This window comes from Lonchura striata, chromosome 11 (genome assembly GCF_050655825.1).
Source record: "Lonchura striata isolate lonStrDom1 chromosome 11, ASM5065582v1, whole genome shotgun sequence".
Lineage (NCBI taxonomy): Eukaryota > Metazoa > Chordata > Aves > Passeriformes > Estrildidae > Lonchura > Lonchura striata.
The window spans coordinates 15,702,664-15,714,174 of record NC_140713.1 but is presented as its reverse complement, the minus strand read 5'-3'; the positions used below and the strand labels follow the sequence as shown (position 1 = coordinate 15,714,174).

At 56.8% G+C, this 11,511-nt stretch overlaps 1 protein-coding gene across 2 annotated transcripts; it reads right to left on the bottom strand.

Moving 5' to 3' along the window:
• Positions 1-6,527: 6,527 nt before the first annotated feature.
• Positions 6,528-11,158, bottom strand: IRX6 (iroquois homeobox 6). 2 transcript variants are annotated; one of them, XM_085589613.1, is made up of 7 exons: positions 10,980-11,158; positions 9,615-9,860; positions 9,276-9,385; positions 8,688-8,995; positions 8,071-8,556; positions 7,753-7,854; positions 6,528-7,552 (listed from the first exon to the last, which is right to left on the bottom strand). In XM_085589613.1, the coding sequence occupies exons 1-6, from the start codon at positions 11,022-11,024 to the stop codon at positions 7,754-7,756; spliced, it is 1,296 nt and encodes a 431-aa protein (XP_085445739.1). In that variant the 5' UTR covers positions 11,025-11,158; the 3' UTR covers positions 6,528-7,552; position 7,753. The 2 variants fall into 2 exon arrangements, with proteins under 2 accessions (XP_085445739.1, XP_085445738.1); XM_085589612.1 differs by having other exon boundaries at positions 8,688-8,998; positions 10,980-11,151.
• Positions 11,159-11,511: the final 353 nt, after the last annotated feature.

The window sequence follows — 11,511 nt, the reverse complement described above, 5'->3', positions numbered from 1 at the left end:
CTGAATATAGTGAGATGCACTCACTAAGGGTATGATGAAATAGAAGCAGAAGGTATATCAGCTCTGCTCTGACAGATGGTGAGAAGTTGCAAAACAGGATTCCTGCCTGTAGAAGCTCCCTTTCCCTCCATTATCTAGATTCCTCTGAATGTTGAAGGTTCACAGAAGCATTTAGCATACATTTATCTGTTCAGGAAGTCAGTAATTTGATGTGTGTTTGAAGAACTTCATTTCACATGCTGCTGTGGATGTGTGTGCTGCAGGGTGCCCCTGCACGTGTAGCCATGGATGTTGGGGCATGTTGGGGTTGGAAAACAGGAACCTGCTGGTGTGCCTGACACAGCATGGTCACTGTATCCCTATTCTGCTTTTACATGGTAACATCACAGAAACACTTGTTTATACTGAAGGTCCTGAAGTCACAGCTGTAATGGCAGAGTAAGAGAGCTAAGAATATATGAGTTGGTGGAACCACCTTCCCCTCTGACAGCAAGGCTGCTGTACAGTGGTTTCGGCCTTCTGTGTGAGGGAACAGATAAATGCCCAGAGGATAACCAGACAGCAGAACTGCTGCTGCCTGAGGAGAGTTTTGGCACTTCAGTTTTTACCATTGTGGGCTGTCCAGGTTTTGGGGTTTCACAGAGACTCCTTCATTCATGTCCTCACTCCCTAGTTGGCTGTGGGCCATTTTAGAGTTACCTCTCTGTACATGCAAAGGAAAAATCTCATAAATATAAAGCAGTGGCCTGGAACAGTGGTGCCTTGGGTGGTGGTTAGGTAATGGTCAGGCTTGGTACCCAGCCAGGACTGGTACCACATGTCTCACAGGAGCAGTTGTTTCTGCTTCTGTTCCTCTTGTTTACTTGTTATTCAAAGCAAAATCAGCTGTCCTGCCTTGTTACTGCTGGGTTTGGATCGTGGGCTAGAAAGTGGTTTGTTGCTGATAAAATGCTGCACAAATGGTCCACTCTTAATATGATCTCAGGTCTCATGCCAGTAATACTTCTGAGAAGAGTTTTGTTTCTCCTGTGGTCCTGTGGGTCTAATAAATGACCCACTTCTCACTCTAGGGAGCTGCTATGTCAGGGACACTAGTGCTCCACATGCAGTACTAAGCTCCAGGAAAGGTTGGTTACCCTGAGCGCTGCAAGAGAGCGTTGGCAGCAGTGCTGAGCGCTGCCAGCAGCGCATTTCCCACCTGCAGGACATGCAGCACTTCCCTTGCTCCAGCTGGGCCTGGTGACCAGGCTGTCAGAGCTCCCCAGAGCAAACTGCAGATGGTGGCTCTGCGAAGCACATGCTCAGATAAACAAGATTTAACTGTGGAGCACCAATCCCTGGCAGGCTGCTGACTCAGAGCTCCTTGCTCATTTCCTTGTGCACCTAATCCATTACTTTCCCTGTGCCTCGTGTGGTTTGCCTAGAGAAAACCTGAGCATGGCAGTATGAATCCTTGATTTTTCTGCTAGTGACCAGCAGTGGGATTGGTTGTGAACTCCCATCACTGTTTCTTTCTTAGCTGTTCAGTAAAGATGTTCCACTAAGCAGATGGCTGTGGAGGCCATCTTTTAGATGTTGAACATTAATGATGTTGTGTATTTAAAATTAAGAAGTAAATCCACTCGAATGAATCATCCTAGTCAAGTGAGGTGATATTTTTTTAGTTAAAAAGCTTTTGTATGTGCCATGTTTACCCTGGAGGCCAGTTCATGTGGGCCAGGTTTTCTGGAGGGCTTGTGTGGCTCAGAGTACCCTTGCTGGGAGGGCTGACAGGTAATCATTGTAAGTCCCTTCTCTTGCACCCCAGGCAGTCTGGAGGTGGGCTGGCAGGTTCACCAACCTGGCTGTCTTGTCTGGTAACAGAAATTCTTCCAAACATACCTCACCATGAGTGAGTTGGTGCTGTAGCACAAGCTCAGGACTTCACTAGTAGCAAACTCAGACTTTGAGCTGAACTGAATTAAAAAAAAAAAAATTAAATAGGAAAAAAGTCTGGAACAAAATAACAAAAAATGTACTGGTGCACATACCTGAGTCTGATGAGCTAAAGCAAGTAATATATTAAACTAAAGTGGACAGGCACACCAGGTGGAAATAAGCTGGCAGCGTTACCTACAACCCCTTCAATATCCTGTAACCTTCCCCATATCTAAAAGCATTTTGCCAGCTCACTTCCCCCTCTACAGATTTGTATTACCATCCAGTGGGACTAGAGTACCAAACTGAGCCATCCAGCGAGTCAGTCCATAAATTTCAGCACTTTATAGGTCCTGAGAGTATCTGCCCCATATAACATCTTATTCCAGCTCAAGCCAAAGATCAGAAATTCACATCTAAGTAAGTGAGCAATGGTTTTGCTAATCCCCTCTTAGTAAAAGCACGACTCCTCAAGAAGGAAGGTTTCATGTAAGATCTGCTTGCTGAGGAAGAGGATACAAGCCTTGTGTGAATGTGCCTGAAGGGATTGCTCCTGGCCTCGTTTGGTATCAGTGCATCCATAGGTGTTTGCAGCAGAAGATTGCTGTGTATCCACTCTAGCTCCACTCCCAATCAGTGCTTCACAAAGCTGTCCTAGCAAGAGGGGAAAGTCAGAGGGCCATCATCTTAGTGCTTAAACTTGCACATTTTCAGATTTAAGGGGCAGTGATTGAACACTACAATCAGTTCTTTTATTACCCAAACACTACCCAGGAAGGGAAATAATATCTAAAGCACTAGGAAGATGGCTAGGAACAAAAAAAAAAAAAAAAAAAAAAATTAAATCTGCTCAGTTTTCTTGAGGTTTCCCCCTCAGGCCCTTTAGCACAGTGAACATTACCACTGGTTTAGTAACAGTGTGGGGAGTACACCTTGACAGCAGCAGAGCAGAATTAGTGTTTTAGGGTATTTTCTCTTCTTTAGATGAAAAGACAGGCTTTTGGATTCAGGCTAAAAAAAATAGTATTCGTCCTGCTAAGTAGATTGAAAGAGAATCCAGATTAAATAAATCATTAAATCATTCCAGAATGTTATCCACCTGTTCTGGCCTGTAATTTATTTTCAGATGAACAGTAGGTAAAAAAAAAAAAAAAAAAAAAAAAAAAAAAAAAGAAGCAATACAATGGCAAAAATAATTTTCCTCCAACAGATGCTTTGATCCTGAAATGACACCTGGCCTGGGCAGCTGCTTGTGCAGTTTTTGAGATCATTTTGAACTAATTGCTCCAACCCACTGCTCCATAACCTCAATAGCCACATCAAGCTAAAACTTCTGTGGTAGCCACCTTTGAAAAGGGATCTTCAAGGGGTTTGTTGCTGCAAAGGCAGTAAAACTCATCCTTTTATTGTGGGATGGGAAACCTGTAGGGGAACAGGACAACAGTCAAGTACCAGCTGGCTGGGGGTGAGGGTCTAGACCATTTCAGTGCCAGGACCATTCTCCTCATATGCTTGTGCAGCAGTAAAAGGAGGTTTTGCCTCTCTTATATATTCCTAAAAGGAGGTCTGTGCTTCAAAGGTTGGGAAGCAACCTAGCTGGTCATGTGTATTGTCCAGACTTCCTCATGACTCAGAAATGGTTCCCTGTCCTCTCTAGGAGAGTGTCAGCGTATTTTGTACTGCCCACGTTGGCTGGGGATGGCAGGGAGGCGAGGTGACCAAGGACCTGAGACAGAGGATAGCAGCCAGTGCTGGGAGTTTGGGGAAGGTGATGAAGGATGGTTATTGTCCTGCTCTCCCCCATCTCCTCGGCTACATGCAGGTTGAAGGCAGCTGCAGTCCAAGACCCCAGTTTCATGTCTCTCCAGTGTATATTTAAACAGATTTGGCCAGCTCGTTTGGCAGGTTTTGGATGAATTCTCCCAGTTGCTGAATGCAACAACGCTGAAGCAGGACTCCTCTGCAGCAGCCCCTATGAGGGGTAAGAGGGGCCCGAAACCCTCAGCCAGCGGTGTGCGGAGGGAGCAGGGGCTGCCCGCTGCCTCAGCCCTCGCTTTCCGGGTCTTGCTGCGGTCGTCGGTGGATCGGGCTGATAAACTGCAGCTCCGGGGGGCTGAGTCCGGCACCGGCCCGTCTCTGCGCTTACCTGGGGCGGGCAGCAGGGCCGCTGCCCCGCGGGGAGCGGGGCCGGGCGCGGGGGTCACCGCGGGGGCGCAGGAAGGGCCGGGGTGGCCGGGGAGCCGCGCCGTCTCGGCCGCACAAAGCCGCCTTTTCATCGCGGCCTCCTGCCCCCGCCGGGCCCGTAATTGTCTTTGACAAAACTTCATTAGCGAGCGCGGCGGAGGCGGCGGCGGCCCCGCGGTCGCGCTGGCTTTGAGCGGGCGCAGTGGAGTGTGCGCGGCCCCGCCGCTCCCGCCCGGGGCCATTAGCCCGGCGACTTTGTTTTAGAAACTTCCCACCCCAGCGGGGGACGCGACAGCGAGCCGCCCCGCCCGCCCCCGCGGCGCTAATTGGGGGGCGATGCGGGGCTGCGGGGCTGCGGCAGCCGGTGCCAGCGCGTCCCCAAGGGCTGCGGCAAGGGGGACACCCGGCCCTCCCGGGACAAGTGGGGTGCTGGGAGGGGGTGGCGGTGTGGGTGAGCGCTGCCTACGGCGGTCCCCCGGCTCCGCGGAGGCTTCACCTTGCGCGCCCGGCTTGCGAACCGCCCGGGCGGGCTGAGGCGGGCCGAGCCCAGGGCACCCCGCACCGAGCCCAGGGCACCCCGCACCGGCCCCAGGGCACCCCGCACCGAGTCCAGGGCACCCCGCACCAGCTCCATGGCACCCCGCACCGAGCCCAGGGCACCCCGCACCGGCCCCAGGGCACCCCGCACCGCGCCCAGGGCACCCCGCACCGAGTCCAGGGCACCCTGCACCGAGCCCAGGGCACCCCGCACCGGCCCCAGGGCACCCCGCACCGAGCCCAGGGCACCCCGCACCGGGCCCAGGGCACCCCGCACCGGGCCCAGGACATCCCGCACCGAGCCCAGGGCACCCTGCACCGAGCCCAGGGCACGCCGCACCGCGCCCAGGTCACCCCGCACCGCGCCCAGGGCACCCCGCACCGGGCCCAGGACATTCTGCACCGAGCCCATGGCACCCCGCACCACGCCCAAAGCACCCCACACCGGGCCCAAGGCACCCCGCACCGGCCCCATCTCCCCGAGCAGCGGGCTCCGAGTGCCCACCTGGCAGAGCCCAGCTGCCCCCGCTCCGCCGGACAACCCGAGTTCAATTCCCAGAGAAGCGGCATTAAAAAGCCCATCTCGTAGCAAAGCTCAGACAGAGACGGTTTAAATACGTTTATTATGGCATTGGAGGCTCTGAATCTGTTCGTGCGAGCCCGTTATTTTAGTTTTGTGCCTGGGCACACGCAGGCTCCGCTCCCGGTATTAGTTCTCCATCAATCCCCGCTCTGGTTTTTAATCAAAACAGTATTCGGAATATGATTCCCGGAGATTATATTTTGAGAGATTTGCGATACATATCTTGCCGGCGTGACAGATTGCAGGAGAGTCCTGAGCGGGCGGGATAATCTGCATCTCGCTCACTTGACCTTTAATAAAAGGGGAGTAAAAGTAATAAATAAAAAATAAAACTCTTAAGACTCCTGCAGGGTACCTTCGCGCCTGCCTTAAAGAGACCCCGAGGCCTGCACCCGCCTAATTAACTCCCCCCGCGGGCTTCGCGGCCGAGGGATTCCAGGGCCGGGGGCAGAGCCGAGGGATTCCAGGGCCGGGGGCAGAGCCGAGGGATTCCAGGGCCGGGGGCAGAGCCGGCAGCTCCTGGGCCGCGGAGCCGGGCAGGTTCCGTCTCCCGTGAGCAGCTCAGGAGTGCGATGCAGAGCTGCCTCCCCGGGGAGCCTCTAACAAAGCCGCCGGGGAACGGAACCGGAGGAAGCCGGGTCGCTCCCCTGCAGGACGGGACACAGCCAGGAGGGAGGTCCAGCCTGGCTCTGCCGGGCGGACACGCGTGGGAATCCTGCACATGTGCTCCCAAGGCAGATAATACCTGTCCTCTCCGGTGGGCGGAAAAGTTGCCTCGCAAGAACCCTTCGAAAGGGACTAATACTCTTTATTACAAGCCCTAATCCTTCAAATCCGACTTGAAATAATGTTTATTTTTTCGCAGCTTAATTTCCCCTTCTCTAAGCTTCGGGTCACTGCAACAGACTGCTGCTGCTACACCGCCTCTTGTCCAGGGCAGCTCCGGAGCGCGGGCAATCCCTGTGGCCGGGCATCTGCGGCGGGGCTCCCGACGGGCCCAGCCCCGCTCCCAGCCGTCACCTGCTGCCCTTGTGTGCACTAACCTCCCCCTCTCTCGCCCTCCCGATCCTCCAAAGCCCGGCGAAGTTTGCCTTCTTTCACGGTGCCCTCTGCTCCCGGGAGGGGCCGCGGCTGTTCAGGGGCCGAAGCCGGCAGCAACCCCTCATATCTCCCTTGCGTTGACCTGCAGCGTCTCCTTTCCCCTATGAATTGCTTCTCCGGTCGCAAACCCAGGGGGCTCCCAGTTATGCAGCTCCACTCGTTTGAGTAGCCTTTAGTAAACATATAGAAGTCTACTCGATATTCAAGATTGATTTCCCTGATTTATTAAGGCAGAATTCATTGGACTCTATTGACCACAAATGACTTAATGTAAATGCTGACCCCGGTGAACTTGGAAATAGCAGGTATCGGGTTGATCTATAGATGACCTCTTAATTACCACAGTTATTAATTTAAATTATTGCCACTGCTTCTAGAGACAGGAACAAAGAAACATTCTTTCCTCATCCCTGCTTGGTTTATTAGTCCGAACACAAAGTGTTTGATGACACTTTTAATTAAACAGAAATAATGCAGAGATACGGTTTCCCTTTCTCGCCTGTCCTGTAAAGTGCAGCACTGCTCTTTTGACTGACTGACGGCAGTGACCCACTAACAACGTCCTACTTCGCCACCCGGTCGCCACCCGCTGCCCAGGGGTGCCCCGGCCGTGCCCCAGGGCGGGTGGCGGGTGCCCGGGGCCGCTCCTCTTGGGCTGTGCCGGCTCCTGGCTGGAGAGCTCCGAGGTCACTGACAGCTTCGTGGCGTTCAGCTCACCCGTGTTAATTAGAGACTCCGAAAAATACTTTCAGCGGTATCTAGGTACAGAGACGGGAAAGAAACAGTCCGGCGTAACCTGCGCCACTTCCCCTCCTTCTCCTCCCCGGGATGGCGCGCAGCAAACTGGTGCCCCTTGGCAGAGCAGGGCGCTGAGCAGAGAGCACAGGTTTGGGAGGAAAAGGAGAAACAAACCACGACGTTGGAGGAAAAGAGAAAATATTAGGGTGGGGGGTTCTTCTTCCTTTTTGCAAAGACGTCAATGGGCAATATTGAACACATGGCAGCCGAGCGGCGGAGAGGCGCCGGTCCTGCGGCCGCTCTGCCCGCCGTGGCCCCCGGCCCCATGTGCGCAGCACGTTGTGCCGCGGCGGCCCTTCCCCGGCGAGGGCAGGGCAGGCGGAGCCGCGAGGCCACCGCCGGCCCGGGTAGAGGTTTCTATCGCTGCGTCAAGCCGAGTGCTTCCTTGCAGCCAGAGCCCCGTCGCCAGCGCCCAGGAAGGGGCGGGCGGCCCTGCGGGACGGAGAAGCGGTGATCAGCTGGTGCTAAGTGGCCGCGGGTTGCTGTCCCGCCCGGACGGGAGCTCCGGGAGCGGGGCAAAGCGGCGGCCCCGGCGCAGCGCTCTCAGGCCGGGGCCGCTCCTGTGTCCAGGGCCAGGCGGGCTGGCGTGCGCTTCGTGCGAGGTGCGGCCCCGGAACCGGCCCGTCACCTACCTCACCTCCGCAGCACGGGCCGGAACGCCGTCCGCAGCCTTTCCAGGCAGGTCCCACCCAGCTCGGTGCCTCCCGGGCTGCCCTTGGCGCCCCGCCCGAAGCCTGCACAGACACAAGCGACTCGCGGTGGGCACGGCCCGGTCCCACCGCCCTCCCCTGCCCGCTCGCCTCGAGCGGGGAAGCCTCGGCGTCTGCACCTGACACCTGGGCACGGCCGAACGCCGGGCGTGTCACTGCGCGGGCGGGCTCACGCCGCGCCCTGCGCCCCGGCCCGGCCCGCGGTCCCGCCCGTCCCCGCGGCCCCGCCGCCGCGGGTACCTTCGCCCGCCGCCGCGAACTGGCACGGCTCCCCCAGGCCGCGGTGGGACGCGCAGCTTCGCGGGAGCGGCTGCAGGTTGAACGCGGAGCTCCGGAAGGCCTTGGCGGGCAGGGGTTGCTCCCCCGCCGCGCCGCCGCCCTCGGGGCTGCCCCTGCGCGCCGCGCTGGCCCCGGCGGTGCGCGCCAGCGACCAGATGCGCGGCTTCTCCGCGGGCGCGTAGGGCGGCGGCGGGCCGGCCAAGGAGGCGGCGGCGAAGTCCGCGGCGGGGGCCTTGGCACAAGGAAAGGCGTGGAAGGGGCCGGGCAGGCTGCAGTCGCTCCGTGGAGCCTCAGGCAGCGCCGCGCCCAGGCTGGGGGCTTCCTGCAGGGAGCTGGTCCGGCCCTTCTCCGGCTTCCCCGCCTCCTCCTCCTCCTCCTCTTCCTCCTCCTCCTCCTCCTCCAGGTCGCTGAACTGCAGGTCCTTGTCCTCCTTGTAGCTCTTCTGCTCTGCTTGGACACACACGGGGAAAAAAGGGGCGGCAGGGCGTTAGTGCGGGTGCGGGGAAGTTGTGGGGGACCTCGAAATCGGCCGTCACTTCGAGCCTACTTGGAGGCGCCCGTCTGCCTCTCCCGCCTACCTCTGCCTTCACCCTCCGCACTGTATTCGTCCTCTTCCCTCGGGGTTTCTTCTTTCCTCTCTTCCCCGGCTTTGTTCTTGGGAGACCAGGTCATTTTGTTTTCTTTCTTAAGCCTCCGTCTGGCGTTAGCAAACCAAGTGGACACTTGCGTCAGGGTCATTTTAGTGATAATAGCCAGCATGATTTTCTCTCCTTTGGTGGGGTAGGGGTTTTTGCGGTGCTCATACAGCCAGGTCTTGAGAGTACTCGTCGTCTCTCGTGTTGCATTTTTGCGTCTGGCTGAACCTCCGAAATCCACCGTCCCGTACCTGCTGGGAGATAATTAGGGAGAGGGGGCCAGTACGAGCCCGCTGGCCCGGCCCAGCCGTGCCGCAGGCCGGTGTGGCCCCTGCCCATCTGCCTGCCTGCCCCTGCCCTCCTGACATCGCCGCCCAACTTTGTTTTCCGCTGTCTTGCTGCTCCCGGGCGCCTCGTTTCTTTTGTACAGCGTTTGTCAGGTCGGAGCCCCCCCGTCCCCCTAGTTTGATGTCGACCGCCGCCTCGCAGGGGGATGCTAATGCTGCCGGGCGCTGATCAAAGGGGTTTTACCTGTCGTACTGGTACTGCCCCAAGGAATGATCGTAGGAGTAGTAGGTAGCGGGCTGCGCGATTCCCGAGTGCAACGTGCCGGCGCTGTCTTTGATTTCATACTGGGGGTTCTGCAAGGGAAGCGGCAGCGTTTGGCGTCGAGCAGGACGGGAACCCCGCCGCACCCCGCAGCCCCGGGTCCCGCAGCAGCCGGGTCCCTTCGCGCCCCCCACTCCCGACGGGCCGGCGCCGCTCCCGACCCACATCCCCGGCGGTCCCTCGCCCCGATACCGACTGCGAGACACGAAGTTTCTCCCGCCTGTTGCACCCCCTCCCCTCCGGAGCGCTCCGGGCACTCACCAGCGCGGTGTAGAGCGCGGCGGGCTCGGCGCCGTAGGGCAGGTAGTTGCCGTAGCCCTGGCCGGCGGCGTACGGGGCGCTGTACATGCCCAGCGCGGCATTGAGCTCGGCGCGGCCGGGCGCCAGCAGCCGGCTCTCGTACGGGGCGCAGCACAGGGAGGCGGCGGCCGGCGCCGAGGAGGCATCCGGCCCGGAGCGGGGGGCGGCCTCGCAGCAGGTCGTGCTGGGGCTGGCGGGCACGAAGAACTGCGGAGAGGAGAGAGCGGGACGGCGCCGAGTGACTGTCGAGGCAGCCCCATCGCGGGGAATTTAGGAGCGTGTGCGCGCCCGTGTGTGTGCGGAGTGGGGGGGCGGCGGTGAGGAGGGGGATAGGAAACGCGGGCTGAAGCAACTAATTATAGAAACCGGGAAATAAACCGGATGGGAAGCAGGAGCTCTTGGGAAGGGGGCACGATTAATCAAAGCAAAACTTTAAGGAAATAATTGCTCTCGAAAAAGGTATAAGATCCGTAAGGCTCCGTCCTTCCCGCCCCCGCTCGGTCCATCTGCATTGATTTAAAGGCAAAAAGTTGCGATTACAGTTAATTTGACAATAGACACAGCAGTAAATATGTCAGCCAACGCAATCGAAGGCATTTGATTTCAATAACTTCAAGGGGACAGCTAACTTCCCAAGCGAGGGAGGCACATCTTGCAGTGATTACCGTGTATAAATAATTCTACCCAAATAAATCGTGACTCGAAGTACGATATAACTACGACTTAGTTAATACAGGGTGCCTTGGTGTGAGTGGGGGATGTCCTTCGGAAATCGCATGGGAAAAAAAAAAAAAAAAAAACTCTGGACAGATCCTAATAAAACACAGGAAAAGGACCGACCCGTGGAGGAAAGAGGGAGGAAACGGAACAGCCCGGTTCCGCAGAAACGCGAGTGAACCCCGAGCCCGCCGAGCGCCGGTTCCCGCTGCCCGCACGCCCTGCGCGGTGCCCGGCGGCAGCGGTGCGGCGGGGGCTGCGCCCGGCGCAGCGCGGCCGCTCCGCGGGCTCGGTAAGCGGTTGTAGCTGGGATTTATGTTTTTATTTGTTTGTTGCACTTAAAACTGAACGGTGAAGGGTGGGGAGGAAGGGGAATTACCGGTTTCCTACACGCCTTTGCTGTGCACACTGCGAGTTATTTGTTTAAGCCTAACACAACACAAACGAGACATAAACACACACGTACGTTTTTTAAAAAAGGCTCCAGATGTGCCCTTTTAAAATATATTCTAAGTAAGGGAAAGGGAAGAAAAAAAAGGAGGGGGGACAAGACATCTGGACAGCAGCAGCAGAATCTAAACAAAAGTGAGTGCTGCTCACTCGCCTTACCTGTGAAGTGGTGCTGTAGGGGTATCCGAACTGAGAGAAGGACATAGTTGCTCCTTATTTTTGGACCATAGGCAATATTTTCCCCCCAAGATCGATTGTAACTAAACCCTGCTTCAAGATGCACCTTCTCACACACACATTTCCACGTATGGCTTTTTTTTTTTTTTTCAATTATAGATGATTGCACTTAAGAAAAGCAGCCAGACATCTGAGGCGGGGGGGGGGGGGGGAGGGAGGAAGGAGGTTGGTGCCTGGATTAAAAAAATAGGCTACCCCCCACTTCCCATCGCTCTTAATAAATATGTTTGTATAGAGGGAGTCTAAAAAGCCACCCCACATGTATAGAGAGTTTAAGTGCAAGGGGGCTTTTTCAAAGAGGGGGGAAAATCACGTAGGGCTTGCAAGATACGGAGCTTGCTTGTATTATTTTCTGCTCTATAGGTCTTTAGCGTTCATCGGTGGGCGAGGAGCGGGGTGACGTCACGGCCCTGCCGGCAGCAGCAGGCAGCGGCGGGCAGGAGCAGGCAGCGCC